Source organism: Ammodytes marinus, assembly GCF_949987685.1.
Source record: "Ammodytes marinus genome assembly, chromosome: 17".
Taxonomy (NCBI): Eukaryota; Metazoa; Chordata; class Actinopteri; order Uranoscopiformes; family Ammodytidae; genus Ammodytes; species Ammodytes marinus.
Genome location: NC_137221.1, coordinates 8,942,177 through 8,968,636, shown reverse-complemented (window position 1 = coordinate 8,968,636; position 26,460 = coordinate 8,942,177). Strand labels below are relative to the sequence as shown.

The 26,460-nt window shown below is 42.9% G+C and overlaps 2 protein-coding genes across 3 annotated transcripts; both read right to left on the bottom strand.

The window, feature by feature from the left end:
* Nucleotides 1-480: 480 nt before the first annotated feature.
* Nucleotides 481-18,277, bottom strand: prrc2a (proline-rich coiled-coil 2A). Of its 2 annotated transcripts, none has more exons than XM_080045726.1 (16): nucleotides 18,179-18,277; nucleotides 13,949-14,100; nucleotides 12,337-12,514; nucleotides 12,112-12,208; nucleotides 11,710-11,791; nucleotides 11,202-11,345; nucleotides 10,742-10,977; nucleotides 10,452-10,543; nucleotides 10,124-10,263; nucleotides 9,462-9,564; nucleotides 9,160-9,334; nucleotides 8,127-8,637; nucleotides 7,720-7,964; nucleotides 7,187-7,517; nucleotides 6,757-6,988; nucleotides 481-6,332 (listed from the first exon to the last, which is right to left on the bottom strand). In XM_080045726.1, the coding sequence occupies exons 2-16, from the start codon at nucleotides 14,061-14,063 to the stop codon at nucleotides 3,296-3,298; spliced, it is 5,718 nt and encodes a 1,905-aa protein (XP_079901852.1). In that variant the 5' UTR covers nucleotides 14,064-14,100; nucleotides 18,179-18,277; the 3' UTR covers nucleotides 481-3,295. The 2 variants fall into 2 exon arrangements, with proteins under 2 accessions (XP_079901852.1, XP_079901851.1); XM_080045725.1 differs by lacking the exon at nucleotides 18,179-18,277 and adding an exon at nucleotides 17,964-18,043.
* A 589-nt stretch (nucleotides 18,278-18,866) lies between these two features.
* Nucleotides 18,867-25,947, bottom strand: neu1 (neuraminidase 1). Its single transcript, XM_080046042.1, has 7 exons — nucleotides 25,745-25,947; nucleotides 24,800-24,989; nucleotides 23,963-24,225; nucleotides 22,332-22,514; nucleotides 20,922-21,141; nucleotides 19,857-20,111; nucleotides 18,867-19,747 (listed from the first exon to the last, which is right to left on the bottom strand). The coding sequence occupies exons 1-6, from the start codon at nucleotides 25,814-25,816 to the stop codon at nucleotides 19,891-19,893; spliced, it is 1,149 nt and encodes a 382-aa protein (XP_079902168.1). The 5' UTR covers nucleotides 25,817-25,947; the 3' UTR covers nucleotides 18,867-19,747; nucleotides 19,857-19,890.
* Between the last annotated feature and the right edge of the window lie 513 nt (nucleotides 25,948-26,460).

Below are 26,460 nucleotides of genomic sequence, written 5' to 3'. Positions count from 1 at the left end.
GGACTTTAATTTCTATGCTTAAAGCATATATGAATATCAACAAATATATTCAATAAGCGAGCGATAACCAAGCCAGCCGGGTCCTAGTATCAGCTGACGTACACTTGATTTGATTAAACTATTTCCACTGCCTTTATTTATTGTGAACCACAATGAACTAAATTGCATTTACTTGCTAAATAAATAACATAAGTTAACTTGTTCTCTTCCATGTAGAACATGTTGTCAATCACGGGTTTAACCAATACAATTATTGTGGCATCAGTTCTATTACTGTTGGTTTGCTACTATAAAGCCAGAGGACACATCTACACTGTATTAAACCATAATCGTTGTCCGTAACTAAAGATTTTCTTGCGGACATGCTTAAAAAAAAATTAAAAACATGCAGTGAAACGGTTTCATCATCTTGCTCAAGGTTTTTCAATCATTTCCACTGCATCTACCCAAGAAGAAATGAGACGTGCGATTACATTTTGTCCATTAAATCAAAAGTAGTTTATTTAACTTTGCCTTCTCTGTATAACTTTATTATAATAAGACACTTCTCTGCTTGTACATTGCTCCCTTGAACTAAAAATGGCAACATTTGTTTGTGGGAATGTAAGTTGGGGTAGACAAAACTTAGATACATACCAATATACATACATGTGTGTATATTACGGTTCCATTAATAAAACCATAAATGCTTAAAAAAGAACGAAACAAAAAAAAACAGTTTGAACCACTCCAGGTACCTTGGTAATGCTGGAAACAGTACAATCTTTTGAGTTTTTTTTCTGGAATACACTACTTTTTTCTTTTTAACGTGGCTACATGAAATAATGCGCACATCAACTTTAAGAGTTAAGGAGGGATGAAGGACTCTTTGAGCCAGTGTTAAGTGTACAGCTATCAATGTATACACCAGTAACAGGCAAGGCAAGCTGCTGCACCCATGGGTGTGTGTTCATGCTTACAGGAAGTCATAGTGAAAATATAATATGTCCAACTTCACCTGCCTGTGGAAGAATGTACGCTTAAAATTACACACCAAAAAAATACCTCCACTACATGTTCTTCATTTGGATGATGAACATATACACACAACTGAATGTATATATGAGGATGCATTAAAGAAACACTAGAATTCTCTTAATAATATTGGTTAAATCAAGTGTGGGCAGACAAGGCAGAAAAGTGCTTGCCATTCATGTTAAACCTCTGGTCCCCACCCCTTCCCCGAGTTATAACGGACGCCAGAAAACACGCACACACAAGCACTCACGCACATACACAAATAATCAAATGCCCTACGCAACAATATCCCCAGAGACGATGTTCAAACTGTTGTCAGTAAACAAACAAAACCCCAACTTACAGCAGTGATAGAATTGATGCGGATGTATAAAATCGATTTCATTCACACTGGATGTTGTCCCCAGTCAATTTTCAAGCCGTGTGCCATTTTTATGTCTTTTGTTTTAATGTAAGATACAAACTATGTTTACAAGTGTAATTCTATATCAATCCAATATTTCCTCAACACTCCCAAGTCGTCATTATTGGTCGTGAGTGAAATTTTGGAAACCGTGTGGTAAAGCCGTAGAAGGTGACTCACTTCGTCGACCCCTTTTTAGCATTGTCCTGAATTCAATTAATGTGGGCTACAGGGCGCCACCATGTACTGAAACAGCCATCCCGAGAACACACACACACACACACACACACACACTTTGAAAAATACTTCCTCAGACAAGGAGCTCTTGGTAGTAGTCATCCTTGGTGTGAGGAGCCTCCATAAGAGCACAGAGAGGAGGAGGGGTTATAAGAGTACAATACTCGGCCTAGCTCTGTACCTGTCCTGTTGCATCACATGTAACTTGCCCAAAAAACACAAAAAGGAAAAAAAAAAAAAAAAACAGCAACCATGGATGTGTTATACTACAGGGAGTGCTTATTAGAACATATTCAATCACCTATTGAAGCAAACATCTTTTTCTTTTTTCCATCGTGACCCACATTTCTAATTAACTAATTTCCCCCTTTACAAGATTGATAGGTGTTTCACCTTGAGGGAGAAAAAAAGAGCTGATTATAAAAGATGGAAGTCACTGAGGAAATAATGGGTTGTTAAAATAAAGTAAACAAAACTCAATGATAGAATAAAACTATTGTCCTTTGGGACACTTTTTGTTGCAGAACTTCTGCAGCTAAGGAGGCTACGATGAGGCTGAAAAAAGCCTTAATTTCCTCTTTTTCTTTTTTTTTTGAATCGAAAGGACCAACCAATAGCAAATTAAATGTCAGAGCAGGTCAACAACTTAGAGAAAAGAAAGAAACCACACCATCTATTGAAACAAGCAGCAGAAACATTGAAATTGGAGACAAATCAATGTGAGTGTAGGTAAACACTGAGCAATAGTACTTCAAAAAGGGTCTTATCACAGTAATCAAAGACAAACTTTGCTGGAGACCAAAAAGTCAGCAGAGGGAGATATTGGGGAATTTAGTAAAAAGGTATTTTAATGACCTGCTTTTTAGAAGAAAAAAATACACACCCCTAACATTTCCCAGAGGCTGAAACTAAACTGACACAAGAAAAAAAAAAAAAAAAAAAAGACAAACATCTTATGTTACATTGTTCTTGTTAAAAGATGAAGCTGCACTCTTTACCCTTTCGCCAGGGAAGTAATGCAGGACTGCACTACTAAATACCACCCAAGGCCAAAGTGTGGTAGAAATATACACAGGTACATAAATATAAAAATTAGCCCAATCCAAACATTTCTGCCAATTTAATCCCACCTTTTCATTTTGCACCCACATGACTGCACAACGTGTTCCATGTGTTTGTAAAGATGTCGTATTTGTGCTTGTATATGCGAGTGTGTGTGGAGCTTTGTGTGAATGTCTTCTGTCAAAACCACGTGCACAGCCGTTGCAGAACCACATGCTTGTCAAATCCAACTGAGGTGAGATTCTTGAGGGGAAGGTAAGGGGAGGGGAGGGAAGGGAAGGAAGGGGGGGGTGGGGACAACTGAACGGAGAGCAAGACGGTACAAACGGAGAAATTTACAATAACGGACGGTAGATAGTAGATTGATGCAAAGGGACAGAGGTGACCAGTGGGTGGGAGGAGAGGGGGGGTAGTTACATGAATGTGAATACCATCTCCATATACTGTACAATACAATAAAATGTTGAGGGATGCCAACAGATAAGCCATGAAATAATTATCAAAAAGGGGATTAAGATGTCGAGGGTGGGTTTAAATGTGGGTGGGGTTCATCTGAAATGTTTTCGAAATATTCCATCACTTCCTATTTTTCGGGGAGGGCCAGTTGCCACGCCTTTCCCCGCGGTTGCCGCCCCCGTTACCGGGCCCACCGCCTCCACCACCTGGCGGGCCTCGTGGGCCTCTTCCTCCTCCCCCTCCGCCTCCTCCAACGTTGACCCGTCGGTTCTGCCGCTCCATGCCGGGACGCTGGCTGGAGAAACTTCTTTTATTAGCGGGTTGCTCCTTCCCGCTCATATCTCCATCTACCTCGCCTCCGCCTCCTCCCCTTCCCATGTGGTGCGGATGATGAGAATAGGACTTTCCTCCTCCCTCCCTGTCTCTGAACTCAGTGAAGTCGCTGCTCTCCGAGGCCGTCTCCCACTCCTCGTTGGCCTGGTCAGAGTTGGTGAAGTCTGGGGACTTTGCTCCGTGGTTGTGGTGGTGCTGCGGGTGAGTTGGCCCGGCATTGCCCTGGTTGTAGTGGTGATGGTGGTGGCTGTTTGCGTTGCCAACATGCCCACCACCACTGTTATTGGGTGTAACGGTGTTGTGGTTAACATTTGGGGCATTTCCTGACACAGGAGCAGAGACGGGGGCTCCGTTACTGTCCTGAACTGAATTCAGTGAAGGAGAGGAAGGTCGTCCTCCTCCGATAACCCCAACTCCTCCTCCGTTAATGCGCGCGGCATTCTCTCGCTCCTTCAGTCTGCGGAAGCGTGGAGGCTTGTCCTGCTGATGCTGGGAACGTCCGTGACGGCGACGTCTGGGTGGTCGATCAAACCCACCAGGGGGAAACCCACGGCCGGGGGGGAGAGGGTTCTGCCCTCCAGAGTTAGACGTAGGATTGGTTGGAGTTTGCTGGGTCACTGTTCCATTTTCAGTGGAGCCTGTAGTGGTGGGCGTGGCAGCAGGCAGGAGCGGCTGAGGGGGATTGGACCCCTGACTTTGAGCTGGGCTCGCATCAGTTATCTTGTCTTTCTTCTCACCTGCACTTCCTCCCCTGCCCAAGTCTTTGGGCCCAGATGTTTGTGGCGGGCCTTGTTGTCTTCTGTTGGGGGCTGATGACCTGGATGGCCCGCTGTGTGAGGCGGGGTTGGGTCCAACCCGGTGTCCGCCAGGTGCCCCTCCAACATTGCCACTACCTCTGTAGATGTTTCCTCCTCCACTCCCTCCGCCTCTGCCCCTCCTAGACGGAACGCCCCTGGGGGTGAAGACCCGGGCCTGGGAACCTCTAGGTGGTCCTGATGACATGTTGCCACTGCCAGTTGTGTTGGCATGGCCAGAGCCATTCTTGGTGTTGGGTTTCTGGTTGTCATCCTTGTCTGATTGAACAACGTCACTAGCACCACTCTCACTGCCAGTCTCTGATCCTCGCTCCCTCCTTCTCTTTGGGATTTCCTCATACTCTGAACCCTCGCTGCGGGTTTCACTTCGGTTCCTTGCCCGTGCCGGGTTATGCTGGGACCGGTCTTGACCGTGCCTGCCTCCGCCTCCTTCTCCCTTGGACTCATGGTGGTGTCCACCGCCGACAGATGAGCGGTAGTCTCTGCCGCTCCTGCCGCCCATTCTGCCCCGACCGACAGCTGTGGGCGCAGCAGTGGCCGTGTAGGCGCCGCGGAAACCACGTCCACGCCCATAGAACTCTCCCCCTCGTCCACGACTGGGTCTACTGCCTCTGGTGGGGACGCCGTGATGGTGGGCGCCTCCTCTCTCAAAGGAGCGGTCTCTGTCTCTCCTGGAGGAGGAACCAGAAAACCCAGAGGAAGTGGTGTCTACATCTTTAGGGCCTCTACCTGACCCACCCCCACCTCCTGTGGACCGTTCTTTCCCTCCGTTCCGGGGTTTGGCTGTATGAGCGGCCTCATCTTTAGACGGAGCTGATGTGTTCTGGGCGGCTTCCTGCTTCATGGATGTAGTTTGGCCGCCATCTTGCTCTCTATCTTTCCTAGAGCCAACACTTGTTTTTTCTCCTCCATCAACATCCCCTTCATCTCTTCGTATCTCCTTCAGCACCGGCTTCTTAATAGGACCCGCTCTCTTGTTGGCATTGCCTCCTCCTGTCTGGTTGGAGGGTTTGTGGTCCGTTGGAGTGTTGGAGGAGTCCTCCCCTCCCCGGGAATGGTTCCCACCTCCTGCGTTGTTGTTCCTCCTGCCGTGAGAGGATCTCTCTCCCATGTTGCTGCTGCCAGGACGCGGGCCCCAGTGGGTCTCTGTCTTGTGCTCTCGCCCTCCTCTTTGGTTTGATTTGGGATGGGGATGCTGCTGCTGTTGCTGAGTGTGACTGCCATGTTGATTGGGAGGTGGGCTAGGGGTCACGGCGGAATGGGGAGCGTGTGTCGGCCCTGTTTTCTCATGTTTCACATGGCTGCTACTGCCAGCGCTGCCACTGTTGCCTCTTTCACCAAGACTGTGCCCGGTACCACCTTCGTTCTCTCTCTGTGGTGGGTGATGATGCGTGGCGATTTTGACGCTACCGTCTTCTCTGACAGAGGAGGAGGAGGAGGAAGAGCAGGAAGAGGAGATGGTTGCAGGAGAAGAGTCTGTCTTCTTAGCAGGAGCCTCAGCGACCCTTTCACGGCTGTTCTCGAGCTTATGGGGGTGATGATGGAAGTGAGGCTGCTGAGCGTGGTGGCTGTGATGGTGGTGGAGATGAGTGTTGCCCTCAGCAGGCGCCTGATCTGCACGACCGTTGCGATCGTAGTGAGGGTGTGGTGCTCCCCATATCTGGCCCTGCTGAGATCCTCGGGGAGGCCCTTCATCCTGGTGGGGAAAGTTATGAGGCTGGTTACCCCTCTCGCCACCCCGCTGCTGCTGCTGCTGCTGCTGCTGCTGCTGCTGCTGCTGCTGCTGCTGCTGGTGGGGATTGGGAAGCATCCTTGCACCCTGGTCGGGGAAGTTGCTGTAGTTGCTTCGCCCACTCATGTAGTGATGAGGGTGGTGACCGCCTCCCTGCTGGGGCCCAACTTGAGGGCCAACTGGGGGCGGTGTCTGATTGGATGTCCCGGAGCCAGAGCTAGGCTGCTGGATCGGTCCCAATCCACCCTCTCGCATGCGGTGTGGAGGAGTGTCGCTCCTAAGGTAAAGTTAAAAGAAGAAGAAATAAATACGATATACAAAAAAATATAACTCATCTCAAATTGCTTTTTTAATCAAAGTGAATAAGCTTAAACTTAAAAAGGTGGAGTCAGCGATTCTGGACAGTTGTTCTTAAAATCAATCCACCACTAGTGAAAAATCCTTGTGGTAATACACAGCCAAGGCTCAGTAAACTGGTATGTAAACAAAGGGACCCATCATAGCTAGCAACATGCCCAGTTACAGAGCCTAGGCTGTGTATTAACACTGGATTTTTTTCCCAGAGAACACACAGTACAAACAGTTGGGAGATTGTGAGGAGATATTCACTGGTTTTGACAAAGTGATTTTGACTACACATATTCTCCAGAATAGCTGGCTACATCTTTAAATCTTCCCTAAACTGACTTGTATATTCATACCTGGGTCCTTTGGTCCCATCCTCCTCCTCCAATGGTTGCTTCTGACGGTGGGGAGATGTTAGCCCACGTCCCTCCCCTCCAACAGGAAATCCCTCCGCGGTCCAGGCAAGCTTAGGATCCATAGGGGGTGTCCCACGGTGAGGGTGCCCCGGATGCTGCTGCTGCTGTTGCTGCCTGTCAAAAGGGTCTGAACCAGATCCTCCAGAATCAGAACGCTCACGGCCAATGAGCCCTGTGAAAGTAAAGAATATTTGAATATAATATAGCTAAGCAGATATTGTCAACAAAACAAGAAATGTTGTAGACAACAATGTAACTACACAATAATCACTTTTATAAAAAAAATTAAAAAACACTTATCCTTTATTTAATAACTCAAACACTGAGCTTTTGTATTTATTTATCTTTAAACCATTACATCAAATCTCACCTTGTGGGTGCATGCCAGCTGCATAGTAGTCCATAGGTGGAGGGCGGCCCTGCATCATGCGAGGGTCCATGTAGGGCATCATCATCCAGCGAGGGTCAAAATTCATTGGTAAAGGCGGGGGTCGCACCATGTTGCTGGGTTGATACAGGGGTCCACCCTGCTTGGGTCCAGGCCCAGGCTGGGGGGTTGGACCTGGTGACGGACCCTGTGGAGCCTGCTGGGGCTGGGGGGACAGCTGGCTTTGAGAGGCCTGGCTGTGCTGCTGCTGCTGTTGCTGCTGCTGCTGCTGCTGCTGCTGCTGCCACTGCTGCTGCTGTTTCAGGAGCTGTTCCTACAGAGAAATAAAAACACAGCGATCAGAACGTGTAAGATAGGAAAATTAAACATTTCTATAAAGGCATGCCAGCATTTGTTGCCAAATATGTACCTCCCTTTGGAAATTGTGGCAGTTATTTTTGTCTCCAACAATCTCATTCACAATGCAAAAAACATTCAAGCCAAACATGTACTTTAGACAACAGATAAATCCTAACCTGCTGCTGCCTCTGAAATCGAGGTGGAAGAGACTTCTGATACTTTGAGTATCCTTGGCCAGGAGGACCACTGGCTTGACGACCTGCTCCTCCTCCAATATTCTCAATCTTCACTGGGTCGACTCCTCTCTCTGCACGGATGTGGGGGTTACTCATGGGTTCTTCCTTACATTCTCCTGCTACAGGAACATCCAGCATGGGCTGCTGTGGCAGTGACACAGCTGGCTCGGGAATATGTTGGACATCTGGACCAAGACAGTGGATTGTGGGTTTAAATCAGGGAACATGATCAAGGGTCAGGAATTTTATCTGAACTGCTATAATACCACAGAAATGCCAAATTGCATGTTCGTGATCCAAATTATTCCAACCAGTCATCACTCATCACATGCACTTGACTAACTCACCAGCATTAGAGTCATAGCTGCTGTTGCTGCTGGCCCGCTGTCGGTCGCTGACTCCAGGACTTGGTGCAGGCTGAACAGTCAGCACTGGAGGCTCCTCAGAGTCCACACAGGGGGACGGGGGTTGGCTGATGTTGGGGGAGGAGGCTGAGAGAGATGGACAAGGGCTGCCTGCTGTTGCAGCTGCAGAGTTTCCATCCAGGCTGGGGGTTTGACTGCTGCTGCCCCCCTGCTGCTGCTGCTTCTCATCCAGTCTCTTTAGTTTCTCGGCGCAGGCTGCACGTCTTTCCTCCTCCATCCTCCGCTCTTCCTCCTCACGGCGACGGCGTGCTCGCTCCACAGCGGCAGAGATCTCAGTGGATGATTGCTTCCGACGCTGACGCCAAGTCTCATCCTCATCTTCGCCCTGGGGCCCGGGGCCCAGCAGGCCCGGCTGGGGAGGAGGAGTGGGTCCTCCCGCTGCTGGCTGAGGCTTCCCAGGTACTGGACTGGGACCTTGGTTGTGGGGCCGTTCCTGAATAGGTAGGAAATATGAGGCTCTATTATGCCCCTTTAAACTTTCTAGATGAAATCAGTGTGAAAAATGTATTACGAATGATTACATCAACTGTAATAAAACTCAGGAGGCAAAACGCAAACTTAAAAACTAAAAATGAATCAAATCAATAAGACCAGTGGGTGATGAATGAGATAATGATAGAAATGTTTTCTCTATGGAGGCCCTATCCGGATGGCTACCTGTCGGTAAAAGCAGTAAGGCCCTTTTCCAAGGAGCGGCCCAGGTGGGGGGGAGGGCTGCTCCCGGGGACCACCCAATCCAGGCCTGCGCCCCTGTATACAGGCAGACACAATTAGCCATGCTCCACCACAATAATCTACACCGACGACAAAACACAGAATCACTAACACATCTCTGCCCACATTTAAGTCTTTGCTTAGCAGACTTCAACAGTTGTCCCGTGTTGTAAATTTGGACTTTCCACAGCTTTGGGCTGTTCTGATGACACCTTGTGGCTGCTGTTCAGCATGCTGCTACCTGGTGGTTGGGTGGTGCTCCCTGGCCTCCCTCCTCGGCCCGTCCTGGCTTGCTGGAGGGGGGTTGGGGGCCATTGTCAGCATTAGAGGGAGGGGTGCGGCGGTGGTCTCCACCGCTGTCTGAGGCTCGAGAGCGAGAGGTTGCAGGCGGGGCATCCTGGGACCTCTGCAGCTCACTGAGAACAAGAGACATGCAGGTTAAAAAAAAAAAAAGATTACAGTACAGCTTGTCAAATTTAAAAGGGGAACTTTTTTTTTTGTCATAACTTTAATTTGTCACACTGATTGTATTTGGTCACATACTTCAAGTCATCGTTGCTCTCAGTTCTCTCCTCTTCCCCCTCTTCTTCTCCTTCATCATCACTGAACTTCAACTTTGCGGAGTAATCAATCTCCTCATGGGCCCCTGTTAAATAAAAAAATCATAATCAGAACTAAAACAGTACTAAACATCTATTCAGTGCATTTGCACATTAATCATCATCCTTCACTCCCCCCTCCCACCCCTACTCTGAGCCGATTGTAGTGACTGGAACACCTCTGCTGGGTCAGCAGAAAACATGATATGCAGAAACATCTTCTTAATCATTTAGCAGCAGCACAAGCACCATGTAAAGCATAATAATACTTCAAAGTGAAAATTAATGGGACTGGACACTCCCTTGAACATCAACAAAAATGAAAGCCTCTGCAGTCTTAGTTTACAATAGCTCTGTTCTGAATTACATAAAAAAAGTTTCAAATTTCATGAGTACAAATGTAATTTAAAGGTTCCATGGAAATAATTTAAATTAAATTATGTTGCACGTACCCACTTTAATAATATATTTCTTACATTAACATAACCAAGTATTTTCCCCACATGACTTTGGATTTGTTTTCTTAGAAATAAGAATCAGAGGTCAATCAAAAGTTTATTCATTTCTGAACTACACGTTAGTTGGATAAATATTAATTATTTTTACCTGCCCAGCCCTCGTCTCCATCATGGTCCAGCTCGTCTAGCCCCTTAAAGTCATCCTGCTTAAGGATGGAAGGACGCTTCACCACCTCTCCACCGGTATCACGTGGGCCACCCTGATGGCCCGCCGGCCCACGAGCGAACCTGTAAGAGGGAAGGAGGTTCTCAGTAAGTGATATGTTGAAGATACAAAGATGTGTAGATTCAATCAGAGAATTGAATCTACACACCGGCACGGGATGTGTAGATTCAATCAGAGCATATAAAACATTGTAGGCCATCATGAGGCAGGTTAATACTAGCTTTACAACTGAATTAGGCAGTGAACATACCTTGGAGGGCCTTCCCCAGGTGCCGGGTACCTGTACAGACCCTGACCCTGAGGGCCAAAGGGTGCCGGGAAGGGCAGGTAGGGAGGATACATCTAAAAAAATAAGAATAAAAATCCGAGAACTTTAGTAGTCTATTGCCTTTGATCTGAAGAGGTAGTACATTAAGATAAAGAAGCGTTATTTGTATAGCACTGTTCATACAAGAAATGCAGCCAGAGTTTTAGACAATGAAAGAAATACTACAATATTTGACTGAAATAAGGAGAGAGAAAACCGAAATGGAAACTTACAAAGGGAGCCATGATCCCTCTGTATTGGGGGAACCCAGGCCCCACGGGGGGCTGGGGCAGGGGCAATGCTGGGCTGCCTGCAGGAGGGTTCCTAGGTGGCCCATGAGAGTTCAGATGGGGGATCCCAGCTGCCCCATCCATTACCAGAGCACCACCAATGCCACCCTCCATTGCCCCCTCCCCAGACAGGGTGGGCGCCAGGGCACGGCCCCCACCGTCCCGCCAACTTGTAACGTCTGAGGACAGCGAACAAATAGCAGTTAGTATGGTACATTTGCGATATAAAGCCATTACTTTAAAACGTTATCAACTAACCAAAGAGCCAAGATCTGTTATCTGTAACATATTGAATACTTTGAGTACATGAAGCACTCCTCCAAAAACAGTCTGATTAAGCAGGTTGTCTTTACACCACTGACTTGATTAAACAAGTGGTTGAAATCCAGTGGGCATCACTTACTCTGGGGGCGGAGGCTTGGTCCGGGCCCATACAACTGATCTGCAGTGACCTGTTCTTTGCCAGCTTTGTCCTGGTCGCCAGCCGCCTGCAGGGTGGGAAATTCCTCGCGAGAGAATGGCGACTGTTGGTTTGATCCCTTTCCACCTGCAAAAAGGGAAGTCAAGAGGAGGAAATGGTTTTCAGCAAGGGCTACATTTGTAAGGAAAACCTTTTTCCATATAACTGTATGACAGATGTAGAGGCAAAGCCAACGCTCTAAGCCAATGAGATGCTGTATGACGGATTGACAGTTATTCTGTTTATTTTACTTGATTTAACTCAACAGTGCTTTCCCACTGTAAAAACAAAGACCCTTACTGCAGCAACAAGGTGTGTTGTCCAACACACGTGCGTGCGTGTGTGTTTGTGTTTTGTTTATGGGGTAAAACACCTGTGGAAACAAAGATTGGTTCCTATTCCAGGATAATGCCTAATTCGCTACAAGAGATTTACAAAGTGGAAGACTCACCATCCCCTTGGGTTCCATGTGTAATACTGGCCTGTGCCCAGGACTTTGCCCCTGCGGCCTGGGTTGAAGCTGGGGCCAGAGCCTGAAGGGGGGTTTCACAAAGAGACAAATACCATGTGATACATGTCAACTATGGCCAGTATAAATCTCCATGCACATTATTGACTAAGCATATGACTTTCCATTACCGTTACTGCAAATATCTGTACCTCTGGTAAACCACTAGCTCAGCTGGTAGAGGGCAAACCATAACACCTAGTCCTTTTCACAGCGGCACAGAGCTCAATCCAGCCCGAGGACCTTTGCTGCATGTCTTCCCCCATTTTCTGTATATTTCTCATCCGTCTAATAAAGCATCCAAAATGCCAGAAAAATAATCTTATGATTAAAAAAGGTCTTTACCTCTGAAGCTGGTGGGGTTCTCGGGCGGGTCGGTGCAGGTGTCGGTGAAGCCACAGGCGGCTGCAATTCCGGCTGCGGTGCCGACAATGCATCGGTACTGCGAGACAGAAAAAGCCACTAACATGAGGAGATAGTAGACAATATATCCTAAGCAAAAAGAAAACCTAAAAGTAATGTTTCTCCCCTGCTTATTGTAGTAACTAGTATGGTAGATTTGCTTCTTACCTCTTTGGGTCTGTTGGTTCCTGTTTGCTTGCCCATCCTGTGCCGTCTTTGGGAACGAGTGTGACGTTGGGATCGTTGCCTTTGTTCTCTGCCTTCAGACTGGGGAGGTTGGCAGGGGGTGGCATACGCCGTGCGGAGGCAACTTTACCAAGAGACTGCAGGCCATGGCGGGGGGGAACTGATATGGGGCAGATAAAGGGGGCCATTACCACAGATGGACCAGTGAAACATGACACCAATTAAATCTACTGGGTGCAACAAGTCGACTGATGGCAGAGATGGCGTTTGCAGCTTACTTTACTGGATACACAATTAGGATGCTGAACAATCCACAAAAGCTACAGGCATGGTAGTTTCAGTCTGAAGATTCTGATGAATATGGATTAGAAAGAAAAAAAAAACTTCTAGATGTTATTAAAAACCTCCAGCAAACCCACTTTAAATCACAGTTCATGGAGAACTATTAGGATATTGATATTCACAGTAGCATGAAGAAAGAAAAGCTATGCTGAATCTCAATCCCTCATTTGTTTCCTTGATGTGTAGAGAAACCACAGCAGTGCATTGCTTTACTATGTAGGAAGGGAAAGTGTAGTTGGTACTCGACGGCTGCTCAGATCTAGTGGGGAGCTTCTGAATTAAACATAAACTGGGGATTCTGCACAAGAGTCAAACAGCGTCCACAAGTAAGCCTCTGTCTCAGGTCGGGCTCAGCTGACATGCAAAGGATCGAAAGCCATTCACCCCCCAGGCCGTGCATCATTTATTTCTATATGGCTACAGTTGTGACACAATCTGGTAGGCAACGTTTTACACACAAGCGTAAAGATAAGGGTAGAACATATCCCTAAATAATATAAACGCTATCAGCAAAACCTGGTAAAACTGGCAGGCAGCTGAGAGATGCAGCATATCATCCACTTCCTGTATTGGGCATCAGCACCAGGGCTATCAGGGAGACAGCAGTAATGCACTAATGCATCAAAGTTATAGTGCTTTGTGTCAGGAGATGAGGCAGCACAGCCAGACCCTTTTAATCGCAAACAACAACAACATGTAAATCCAACTGTAGTGAAGCAGATCTGTTTCTTTAGGCTAAATCAGATCAATTACAAAACAAGTTGTTCATCCTTAGTGGCAAAACAAAACCATCTGGCAGTATTTTAAACAGAGCCTGCCAGGCAAGCGATTTTGAAAATTAAAACCCTGGGTAGAAGGAAAGGAATGCCAATGCTCTGGATCTATGATGTACGTTCAACAATAGTCAGGTTTCCATTTCAATCTGAAGTAAATCTTTTGAAAGTTCCCAACAACAACAAAAAAAAGAAAATTAAATGCTGATTAGGTGTGTTTCCATCAAGTGGATACACTACAGTAGTTTTGGCGGGAAATTGTGGTATCGGCAAAATACCGTAAAATGGCTTGGGATAAATGCTCAATTAGGTAGAAACCGGAAACATAACAAACATGAGGTCTGCGGGATTAGGTCTACAATGGGCAAGTTGTTACTGTCCTTTCAGTGAAGTTAGTAATTCCCATGTTTACTGATATTTGGAGACAGCTTTTTGTTTAGTTACCATCAGCTTGGACATGACAGAGACGAGATACTCACCAACAGGCTTTTGTGCTTCAAGGCTCTTTCCTTTGTAGGTATCAAACAGGTTGAGAGACGCATACTTGGTTTTGCCTTCCTTCCCCTTTGCAGTTTGCCCAGAGCGCTCTGACATTGCGCTGTCCGCTCATTGAGTATGGTGAGCCTTGAGACTGGGGGAGAGAGAGGGAGAGAGAGATTTGACACCAGGTACACAGAGAAAGCAAGCGTGAAAGGGCCGATTGTACAAGTAGGCATTCAAAACAACTAGGAAGAAACAGAAAACCGTCTTACATATCAAAATTATCCTGAACGTATGTGCAGTGGTCTGGCTTATTCAAATAGGAGATGTAATGGCATTTTCTCTCTTGAATCCAGTAAATCAAATACTAAATCAACGTACACTGTTTCTATACATAGTAAGTGCACTTTTATGATGTAGAATCACACAAGATTAATGGTTGAAAGTAACTAATGGAATGGTATGTTTTGCAGGTATTAGACAAGTCAAAAGTGTTGTGGTGCATTCCCTTGGATAAGAATATATTTACAGTCATTTCACAGCAGGATTTTCCACGTGAATTTTTTTTTATTACTTGCTAAATGAAAAATAGGTCATCAACATACAATTAAGCCCAGGTAATGACTACCTGAAGGCTTTGAGATTTGTGAGTGACTTGTAATGGACAACGGTTTTAGTATTGGAATAACTTCGGCATCCTTGTATGTCACCCTTACACAATTGTTATGTAGGCCGGATTTGGTATTATGCCAGGATTGCCATCATGAATACAGTTTAATTCAAGCTGAATAAAGTACAGTGCATGAGTAAACACCTCATCACAGGAAACACTGTACAAAAGGAATATAAGGATGAACCATGGTTTCTATGGCAACACATTATAAATGATATTCCTCAATGCCTTGCCTTGAGATAGGGTTGGCTCCATGGCAACTAACCAGGCTTTAGCTTGAACTCATTTTACTGCACATCAATAAAACACACTGGGCTGACATCTGTTCAATTCAGACTGATTTGGCTATAATATCCACCCAGCAGGTTTAAAACTGCCCCCACTCCACCCAAGTCCCATTAGGAACAATTACTGAGAACAGATGATCTGCTAAAGATTATTTTGCTACAAATAACACAAGTAATTCCACTAATTTGCTGTGAATGCAGCAGACTTCACACTACAGCCCTCATACGTTGTTATATTTGCTTTGTATTATATTGACCCAGATATGAAGCTGAAAAGGTGTAAGAATGTGTAAAATCTCTCAAGTCAAGACAGATCCAACAGTCTTCATTATACCTGAAAAACAAGTCTTCCTGGACGCAACCATAGCAGCAATATGTTTAATAACAGTGCTGTAACTTAACTAAATGTGTTTATTTATCATCAAACCACAATACAAACAATGTGAAAATGTTTGAATGTAAGCCAATCACCTTCTACTGCGGACTGACATTCTTTATAACGGTGTAATATAATATGAAAGAAAGATGTAGACATAAATAGAGCTGCAACAATTAATCGACGAATCGATTATTAAAATAATCGCCAAGTATTTTGATAATCGATTAATCGTTTCGAGTAATTTTTTAATAAAACAATTCTAAATTCTCTGATTTCAGCTTCTCAAAGGTGAATATTTTCTGGTTTCTTTAATCCTATTATGACAGTAAACTGAAATATCTTTGTGTTTTGGACATAACAATACATTTGAGGACGTCAACATGGGCTTTGGAAAATGTATCAACATTTTTCACCATTTTCTGACATTTTAAGGACCAAAACACTAATCGATTAATCGAGAAAATAATCGGCAGATTAATCGATTATCAAAATAATCGTTAGTTGCAGCCCTAGACATAAACATACAATCACATTAAAACATCAATATCTGTCTGCACATTGTGACCACCATTTGCATATTTTTGATCATGCTCACTTTTGCATAATTTTACAGCTCTTCTTTATACAATATTGCACATATTCTCTTTTTATAATATTTTACTGTACATTTTGTTATTTTCTTTTTAAATGCTTTTACTTGGGTTCTCTACATGGCAATTCCCTCTTATGTGTGATTCGTAACAGGCAAAAAACATGACAGTGGAAAATAAATACATGAAACAACAACAAACGTTTTTTACATAATGACTACCGAGCAGCAGCATTGCACCCTGCCTCAACAGCCAGATGAGATTAGAAAATTAGGTCGTGGGACTACATGTTGTATGGGGGATTAACATGGGCTAGCAGCTACGCTACCCAGCCAAAACTGCAGCAACATGCACCACAAAGGGGGCTTGTAAAGCTGTAGCTAACGATAGGCATTGGCTACACAAAAATATTTTAGGGTTCCTACAGCCCAAAAGGCAAGCTAGATTTAAGACCTTATGCCACTCACAATTAAATTAAAAAAGGCAAATTTTTACTAAAGCCAAAACAGAAGAGAAAAACGACATCAACTACTTTGGGTAAAGGCCCATTTTGAATAAAACACGACTTCTTTGGTCCAGTGAAAAAGTAAGATGATCTACTTCAAATGTTGGAAAATGCTATTACATTTATGTCATTATTTTAATAATGTGTCAATTAAATGTTGCAATGTGACCATTTAAAATCATGCCATGAAGATTATTTATTATAAAATAAATTAATAAAAAGGATGCTAACAATTATCTTTAAATCACAAAAAATGGTTGATAAAAGTAGGGCTGTATGATTCCCTACATTTGAATAAAAAATTCGATTTTTACATGTTTTGAAGTCCGGTCATGCCTTTGAGTCAGGTAACGCTATCATTTTACAGTTGAACTATATTTAAATTCAATTATTGTTTTTAACAGTGGATTTCACTGTTAAAAAGACGACCTCTACAATACAGCTCAAGTAAAGTTGGTAAATGCATGTTTCCAAAGCAATTGTAATTATTGTGTTAATAACAGTGATCTCGATATCAATCCACAGACTGTATAAAAGTAAGTATCAATCAACATAATCGCAATCATGATTTTGCCATAATCGAGCAGCCCTAAATACAATCCTTACCCATGTCTGAGCATTTTTAAGACTTTTGAAAGATTAATTTAAGACATTTTAATACCTATCAGCTATCGAGGCGTTATTTTATGGATCTGCAGGGAGACATCAGTTGGTACCTTGCACAGTAGCATTTGCAAACAGCATCGAATCAGTACCACATAAACTGCTGGAGGAGATAGCTTTAATGTAGTGGTAACTAACGGTGGCTGGCTAACACAGGGCCGTGGGGAGGGGGACTGCGTTGATGTTTCATAATGTATTTTTCAACACCTTGCGGTAACATTAGCTTAAATGCATTCCAACTCTCATGTTTATGAATCGCACACTATATCGCTACAATGCGTGATTTTGGTTCAATCAAACGATGTTGCAATGCTCGTGTACCGTCCGGAGGTGGTACAGGACAACGCAGGGGGAAAAAAAAGATTTTAATAGGAGAACAAAACAAAATGGCGGTGGAGACAGGCCCGGTGCATATTCACGTTCAAAAGCCTTACTTTCACTCACACAGCTAATATTTTAAAGACGCTGACAACATAAACAAAGTTGATTCAATAGTCTGGGATAATAGCCATTTAAATAAATATAAATATACGGTTTAACTGTCACTGTATTCGCTGAAGCTAGACGTTTATCCGCTAACATTAGCTACGTACAGCTTTAACTTTTGCAAACCAAACCTTATCAAATAATCCCACAAAATGCTCACCTATCACTAGAAAGTTAATGTGTGTTTGGTTATTTATAAAACTATTACATAAGATTTTTTATTATGACATACAATAGCTAACCGCTTAGCCAAGCTAGGCTAGCAACAACAACCAAACACACTGTGCCTTTTCGAGACAGAAAAACAAAAAAATATCAACAGAAACATCTTCTCCAGGAAGCTTATTCTGTATCCAATGGTTATGGTGATAATTCTTCCTTCAATCTAGTCGGTTTTTGCGTGAAACATGCAGAGTTTTGCGGGCACTGACCTGGTCTTGTCCCGACTTGTCTCGAGGTTGTATCAGCAGAATGAGGTTAGCTTCGTGCTAATGGCGTAGCTTTCTAGCAAAGTGACCGAGCTCGAGCTAAGCAACGCATAGTCACACACGCACACATTCACATACAGATGGTCTGTGCTGTAGATAGCACAAATTAGAACAACGAGTGAACAATACACAGATACAAAGGTAGTTATTCGGCTTACTTGCACTCCTTTTCGGTTCTTTTTCCCAAAAAATAAATGAAAAGGGAGGTAAGGGGGAAAGCAAATCCGTCACCTAAAGAGCCGTCAACGGCTACTGAGATGGAAGCCGTTTGGTATGGAGGATGAAAACGGACTCAAGTATCAATAAATAAATTAATAAATTAATACAGGAATAAATTGGTGATAAATACATTAATGAATGAAAAAATAACAGTAATATATCAAATACAACATAAATAGCCTACATGATTCAATAAATACAAAATAAACAAACAAAATAGTTCAATAAATGTGTAGGCTAAATAAATAGGCTACAGGAATAAATAAAAACGCAAATCAATAAATATTCAAATTGATAGCCTACATGTATCAATACATTTAGGAATACCGTATATATGTTGTTTAAGCATGCGGAAATAAAAATATAAATAAATAAAACAAATAAAGACATCAACTCTGAACTAAATAGAGAAATAACTGAACAAAATCATTTTCTCCTGCTGTCTTGTAATCGCTGACATAAAGCACCTGTCAGGGCAGTTTTCTCCCGTGTCATCTGAACATAAACTCTTTCACGGGGTCTTTCATACGAAAATGCATTAGTTAATTTTTGATTAAGAACATCCTTGTTCTTTCTTTGATCAAATCAGGTCAACTGTGACCACAACAACAACAACAAAAGTGTAAATCATTTAAAAAAAATAATTTATTATGATAAAATCAGATAAAATCCTGCATGAAAACAATGTAACATTGTGTAAAATGCTGACAAAATACATACATCATTCTGAGTAGAGTGGAGCTGATTATCAACAAAAGATGAGACACACACAGTTCAGTTTCATAACAAAAGGCGATAAACATTAGTTTTTCACATTTTCTGTTATTTACAAAAGGCAGAACCAATTTCCATACATGTATTCATGGCACACTCGCAGCCTAACGAAGGAAAACAAATCCTCATTAAGATTACAAGCTCAGAGAAGATTTGAAATTACTCAATGCAAATAGGAATAATGTCACACCAGTGGTAAGTATACAGTGAACCTGACAGTTGGTTTGTGAGGTGATTAAAATCTATTAAAATCTGTATTGCAATTAATTCATTTGACCCCCGAGAAAACAGTGACAATCATTGGTCTATGTTGTGATACTTTAGGGTTTAAAGTACCATCAGCTTCAAAAAAATATATTTACATGAGAGGGGTTTAAGTTGATCTGAAAACCTTCTGTCCCTTGCCTGGTCACACAGTACTTTTTTTGTCTTGCTCACAAAATGTTGTGGCTGTGCCCTTTTTGTTTTTTGTTTTCAGCTAAAATACACACCCTTGTCAACAGACGGAATAATGGACATTAAAATTTCTTCTTCATCAGCCGTGGGAATATATAATTTTCTTTTTTAGATCCCTCCATCAGAAGCCCAACACAAGCTGGTGAACGTTCATTGTGCTGAGCTTCATATTTAATACCTTGACGTGAGTCTAAAGAGTCTCGTATTTTAAGCCTGACAGAGCCGTCGGAGTAATCAACAACTTCCTGTTTCCCTTTTTTTCCCTCCAACATTTGAATCTAGAAAATAAAACAGAGGTTCAAATTAAAATAGGAGTCATGCTCAGATATTCCTTTAGCCAAATCTGCTTAGACTTAAATTATACAAATCCATTTTCATGCATCGTACCTCATTCCTTAGCCGCTCTTTCCTGTCGCTAGCTCTACCGGCCTCCGTACAGGTGGATCTTGGCGAACGAGATGGTCTCGTCATAGTCTCTGTGGCCCTTCTCATAGATGACAAAGATGTATTTCCGATCCTCTGGAGAACCGCTGTCCAGTGATGTCATGCATGAGTAGCCGCTCGGCCCCGCCCATATCTGCACGGCTTTATTGTCCCACGATGTGCCATTGGTCTCTGACCAACGTAAGGTCAAGTTTACTCCTGTTGAGGGGTGATGTAGGAAGTTAGTATGTTCATCCACTGATTGATCCATTTTTAACACTGATTTTTCTATTTTGGCGTGACAGAAAAATTCAGCAGTGGTGGAAACTCATTCAGTGCCACACTTAAGTGAAGTACAAGTACCCCAAAATTGCACTTGAGTGTTTCCATGTTTAGCTAAAGTGTACTTCTATTTCGCAGAGGCAAATATCATACATTTATCTGTCCTACATATATTTCATAGCTGTAATGACTTTACATAATTGAGATGTAACTTAAAAGTCACAGGATCAAGTTACAATATGTGATGCATTGGTCTAGACTAAAGCATCAAACAATTGAATAAAAGCACTGACATTAAAATGTGTTATTATATCAGTAATAGCAATAAGATGATAGAATATTAGAATATGGATAGATAATTGTTAAAGAAAAGCAATTAAAAGACAAAGTCATAAGATAAAAGGAATAATTGTGTGATGTGATTACAACAGGGTCAGCGCATCTTAAATATATAAACATCAGACCAATGCATATTAAAATCTATATAATATATGATAATATCTAAAAATAACTAATATTCAAAAAATATTCAAGTAAGTTTTATCATAAGAAAACATTATGAAAGGGGTCATTCTTTCCAACAAGTTATTAGACTTTTGATAGCTACATCTAGCGGATAACAGATTAGTTTTTTCCTTGATTAAAGCAAACATTTTTATATTAAAGAAATAGTATTGATACTTTTACTCTCAACAAAGAGCACTAGTGAGAAAAACTGAAGTAGGAGAAAGTGATAGTGACTCGTACTGTGTATCTCGTTGGAAGGGTTGGTGAAGTAGAGCACTCCGTCTTTCTGCATAGCTCCGGCTGCGACGGCAGGATCCACCAGTGTGTAGTCAAAGTACAGATCATCTATGGGCAGAGACAGTCCACCGTCATAGCTGCGCACCACCACACGACACGGGCAGTGGTATCGGTTCTGGTTCCTCACGTTGATGACGATGCTGCCGTCCGACATCTCAAACGGCTGCAAAAAGGGAGGATATGGCTTCAGCCTGACGAGTGTCTTAAAGCTCTTTGATTTAAAGCTACAGTGCGTGTATCTTCTGTTGCCCCCATGATGAATTCTGAGTAATTACAACAACACCGTCGGCGCATCTACATGAGGTAAGCCTTTGGGTGATCGTGCATGGATATTATACCCTCTTATACCCTCTGCTGTACGTCCAGGTTTTTTTTTCTTAGCAGTAGAATCAACATCTGAAACATTTTGTGGGCGCTTTATGAGCTCCTGCACTAGTGTCGGGTGCCATGCTCAGAAATGCAGAGAGAGATTTGTGAACCTGATAGGCTTAAGCAACTTTGTGCCAACTGGTTTGGCAATGGCTTGAATGTAACCGACATTAATGTAAATTAAAAAGTTATGCTTTAAAAAGGTGTCCATTATACTGCATTTATTTACTGGTATTAGATTAACAATGATACCGTTATTGCAGCAAAGGCTTCAACAAAGGTTAAGATAACTTCAAGGTGTTTTTTAAAATGTACATTTTACAGCTGAATTATATTTTTGACCACTAGAAGGCAGAGGGACTACACAACCAGTTGACAAATGAATGGCCCTGATTAACTTATTATGGCTTACGGGCCAGGAAATGATTCCCCATTCACACAACCAGCTGTCACATAATTGCAGGATTAGCATTCATTTAGAGTCACATCTCTGTCCAACATGCTACATTGAATCTAAGTCAAACTCCTCTTCTAACTGCTAGAAACTCAACTTTAATCATCAACTAGTTCCCAGCTTTGTTTTTTTCTGTGGCAAGGTGCTTTAAAAAAAATTATGCTAGAAACTTTGTTGCTTTAAGCACCAACTCTGAACAATAACTATTGTCAGAACCTAAATAGGCCAAAAAGGGTCAGTAGAGCAGCAACATTGGGTGATAATGCTCTTTCAGACATGTATCTTCATTGTTAATATAAAAAAAATATTTAGACTGCAGTTCTAACGTAATGAGATTTGAGAGCAACTGTCTGACTGTTGCAATGTTTTGAAAACGCAATGAAGACATTACACAACAATTAAGGAAGTTTGCTTTCAGTACAGTCTCTGTGATGTAATCAGGTGGCTGATTAACATTTGATAACTTAGCCTGTCAGTGTGGAACAAAATATTTTTAATGCTAGGACCATGAGCATGCTGTGAGTACCTACCTGGCATTCATCAGGGTTGAAGTCCTGCGGTCTCTTCTTCTGATTGTAAGGGATGCTTTTCAGAGCGGCGCCATTGTACCAGTTAAGTCCGTGGTCGTCGCTTAGGATGCAGAAAACTCCGTCACCCTCGATGTTGCCATGGCCGCACACCACCAACCTCCCCTTAGCTGGCATGTAGCGTTTCTGTAATTTGAAGACAAAACAGGAAACAACATCAAATTCTGAAGATGATTTCTGTATGAGTGGGGATCTTAAGATAAAAACATAAGATATATCTCATGGGCTAGCTGCACAATGCTACAGACCGTGGATGAGGGATAAATAGATCAACTGCACGGATACAACGCCTTTCCAATTATATAATGATTCTGTTACAAACTCAAATGCATCACTATCATCGTCGTCCAATGCATTCAAAGAGCTTTAAAAAGGCCAAAAATAAACCCAAATGTGTGCAATTAATATGATACAATTTACAGTTTTTCTCAGTCGCTTTGGTGCTTTTCTCACATCACTATTAACATTTGCACAGCAGTTAGTGCATTTCTCAAAACAATTAGTGCAAACTGCAAAACCTAGTGGATAACCTGCAAAAGTACGTCACTTGCTCAAAATGGAGTCTATTCCTCAAAAGCAAGTATTCATGTCAATGAAACTGCCAGTGTCATCAAAATGAGAAGTCTTGACACCATCGTTTATGAACAAGATAGTCAAATGGCTTTGTCATGTTTTCATTATGACAGTTTATTCTCTCAGTGTTTTCCAATGCAAAAAAGGTCAGAACTTGGTGACACTACCTGAAAATGCTCAAGACAGCACTATACACTACTTGTACAGCCATTTGAAAACTACAGTAAAGTTACACATTGCTGTAGTTAGGGGAGTAAGTGTGTACAAGACACTGAATACGTATGTTTCACATTTTTACTGTATATGCTCTTTGCAATTCTACAGCATTGCGCAAAAGAAAAATACACAACAGGACATATTGTAACTGAACATATATAGGTAAATGTCAGGAGCTTTCTCCCTCTGCCCTGTTAACAGCACTAATTGCTGCCGCTCCAGTCTGCTCAGCCACACCTGTATCCACTCCTGCCCTAATTAACCTGCCAGCTGCACTGCATTCCCTGCTCATCACCCTCTGTATATAAACCCTGGCTTTCAGTTACTCCTTGTCGGATCGTCTGCTAACCAGCACCAGTTACTCTGCCTGTTTCCGTACGCTTCTGACTCCTATCTGCAATACCGGACCTGCTCTACTCTTTCTCTGAACACGCCCATACACTCCCTTTCCCCCAATCCTTTAATAAACTGTTGAAACGTGACGCTATTGTGGTCCTCGTCTTGTTTGGGCCTGACAGTAAATCATTCTGGCACATCCAGACGTTCCTGTCTGTCTGGCCACATATTTTCACCTACATCACAACGGATATTATCCCTTGCAATGCAGCAAGGAAAGTATCTATGACAAAGAAAAGGTGCTGGTAGCTAACAGTCATAGTAATAACCAACGTGACACAAACGCAGCATTAAATGTCATTTAGCTTACATTTTTATCTGACTTTACAACTTCAAAAGCAGCCCGACCGTGGCGTTTCACTCCTCAGTGTTGTTTTTGGTTCTCTCACCTGGATGCCGAAGCCCGGACCGGGGGCGAAGGTTTTGACCCCCAGCTGAACGGAGAGGTTTCTGGGCGGGCTCCAGCTGAGGCCGTCGTCCCTGCTCTCCACCATCATGGTGCTGGAGGGCTCACAGAGGAACAGGTGGAAGCAGACACTGTAGACCAGGATCACGGAGCCCGTCTCCTCATCCACCACCACAGAGCCCAGGTTCAGGCCGTCACGCTCCGTCCCGTCATCCACTATGAAGCTGGTGGGCGACCAGGTGGCTCCTGGAGGGATGGGGAGGATTTTACACATTCATTTTGAATACTTTTACAGCCACTTCAGTCATTTGACTTACTTTAAATACCATTTGAAGTGCTTCTGTTATTTGAGTTTTCAACCTTAAACTGTTCCTGCTTTCGTTCACATTTCCCCTATAAGATTGTGCATGGCGCAATCTGTTTTGCAGTAATAAATGTGTTTATATCATGGATGTATTGTGTAGTTGATATACTATGTTTGTCTTGATCATTTTATGTTTTGTCCAAGGTCTTATACTAAATGGTTTAGAAAAAAAAGAATTTCTGCTTCACTGTGTTTTTAACCATTGAAACAACACACAAACATGAACTTTGACCCTATTTGGTTAATTCCAGTAATCAATTGGTGTAGACTTGTTAGCATTTATTGTGTGTTTGTGTTTGTGTGTGTGTGTGTGTGTGTGTGTATGTGTGTGTGTGTGTGTGTGTGTGTGTGTGTATGTGTGTGTGTGTGTGTGTGTGTGTGTGCGCGCGTGTGTGTGTGTGTGTGTGTGTGTCTGCTTGCATGCGTGTGTTTGTGCAGTATATATGTTGGTCCTGCCTTTGTCTGTGGAGCGCCTCATTGCGATGAACTTGGCTCCTACGTCACTGGCCGATGACTTCCTCCCCTCGGCGAAGGCCAGCAGGCTTCCTTTGGAAGTGAAGGAGAGCAGGGGGATCCTGTAGGTGCTCACCTCCCCCTGGGCTCCACTCACCCACAGCAGCTGCTCTTCATACAGCAGAGGGTCAATCTGCAAAAAACAAAATTGGAGAAAAACACACACACACACACACACACACACACACACACACACACACACACACACACACACACACACACACACACACACAGGCTGATTAAGAGAAATTATCAGCAGACTAGATCTTCAAAAAAACAGTTAGGCCAGGTATCAGGCATGTGATAGTTATACTTTCATTTTCACTTTATGCATGTACAACTTTAAAGGTAGCCTACTTCAACTTGACTTCACTTTGTTATGCTACTTTCTACTGTACTTCTACTCCACTATTCAGAGACAGATATTCTGCTTTGTACTCCTTAGTTTTCATGTCATGGGTTTACAGAACAGCACATGTGATCATTTATAGATTTAACTGCCCAAAGGTTGAAATAGTTGCACTTCAACCAGCTGTTACAATAAACTAAAACATTGTTTACTACATGATGCATCCTGTAATATAGCCTACCAGACAGAACAGAGTCTGACAAATGAATACTTCGAACACTTAAAGCACATTTTACTGACAATGCTCATGTCCTTTAGCCTAGTATACTACAGATATTCAAAATAAAGGCACGCACAGGGGCTGGATAAAATAATAAAGACAGGTCAAAAAGTCCCTTTGATCACTACAAACAACATTTGTTTTACAGCCTCAGTCTAAACACCAGCAGCTTCAATGACGTCTGCAGCAACAGCACTTTCGCAGCGTCTGTGTAATGCAGTGACTTTCTATGATCTAACGTTGTAACAGTGTACTAAACCTGTTGAGAGCTGATGAGACAGGCGCAGGAGAGAAGCAGCGACAGCGCAGCAAGCCGGCGTCCTGCCGCCATGTTAGATCCACGTCACGAAACCTTCTACTGCGCCGCGGCACAGAAATAACATGAAATACCGAGACGAGGCCAACAAGTAAATAGATAAAGCAGGAAAAAGTCAGAGATTAAGGCGGAAATGCTCTCTTCAATTCATCCACACTCAGCATCTGTGCAGCAAGTCATATGACCAAGGTGGGTGGTCACGTGACTACTGCAACCCACCAAAATAAAAGTAAAAATATTTTAGTGAATAATTAGGCTATTTTTCCACTTTCAAATCATGTATTTTATGTCACATTATTTACTTAAATTATGTATTAGTTTTTAGTCCTTAACTTTTCTCCTTCAGTTGATCTAATATAATCTGCTTTGAATCTTTTTTCATGATCTTTATATTTATCATATGAGCATCATGCTTTGTGCAGTTACTACTTTAATCCACACGGGGTCAGAACTTTCCCCAGACAACAGTCAAAAAAGCCACCCACAGTATTACATTGTAAAATTCTATACAGTTACAGTTCTACGGTGCAGAGAGATGTGTAACCATCAACAAAGACAGAAAACCAGACAAAAGTATTTTTTGCTATATTTTGTTTTGTATTTTATTACAGTAATACTGTTTATAGGTAGATAAATAGATAGATAGATAGATAGATAGA

Excerpts from the sequence above, each read along its gene's own strand:
- prrc2a (XM_080045726.1), bottom strand. The coding sequence starts at position 14,063 with ATGTCAGAGCGCTCTGGGCAAACTGCAAAGGGGAAGGAAGGCAAAACC. Across the intron at positions 12,515-13,948 it reads TGAAGCACAAAAGCCTGTTG|TTCCCCCCCGCCATGGCCTG; the intron begins GTGAGTATCTCG and ends GCCCCATATCAG. Across the intron at positions 11,346-11,709 it reads ACATGGAACCCAAGGGGATG|GTGGAAAGGGATCAAACCAA; the intron begins GTGAGTCTTCCA and ends CCCTTTTTGCAG.
- neu1 (XM_080046042.1), bottom strand. The coding sequence starts at position 25,816 with ATGGCGGCAGGACGCCGGCTTGCTGCGCTGTCGCTGCTTCTCTCCTGC. Across the intron at positions 24,226-24,799 it reads GAGGCGCTCCACAGACAAAG|GAGCCACCTGGTCGCCCACC; the intron begins GCAGGACCAACA and ends CCATCCCTCCAG. Across the intron at positions 21,142-22,331 it reads TCAACCCTGATGAATGCCAG|CCGTTTGAGATGTCGGACGG; the intron begins GTAGGTACTCAC and ends CCCTTTTTGCAG.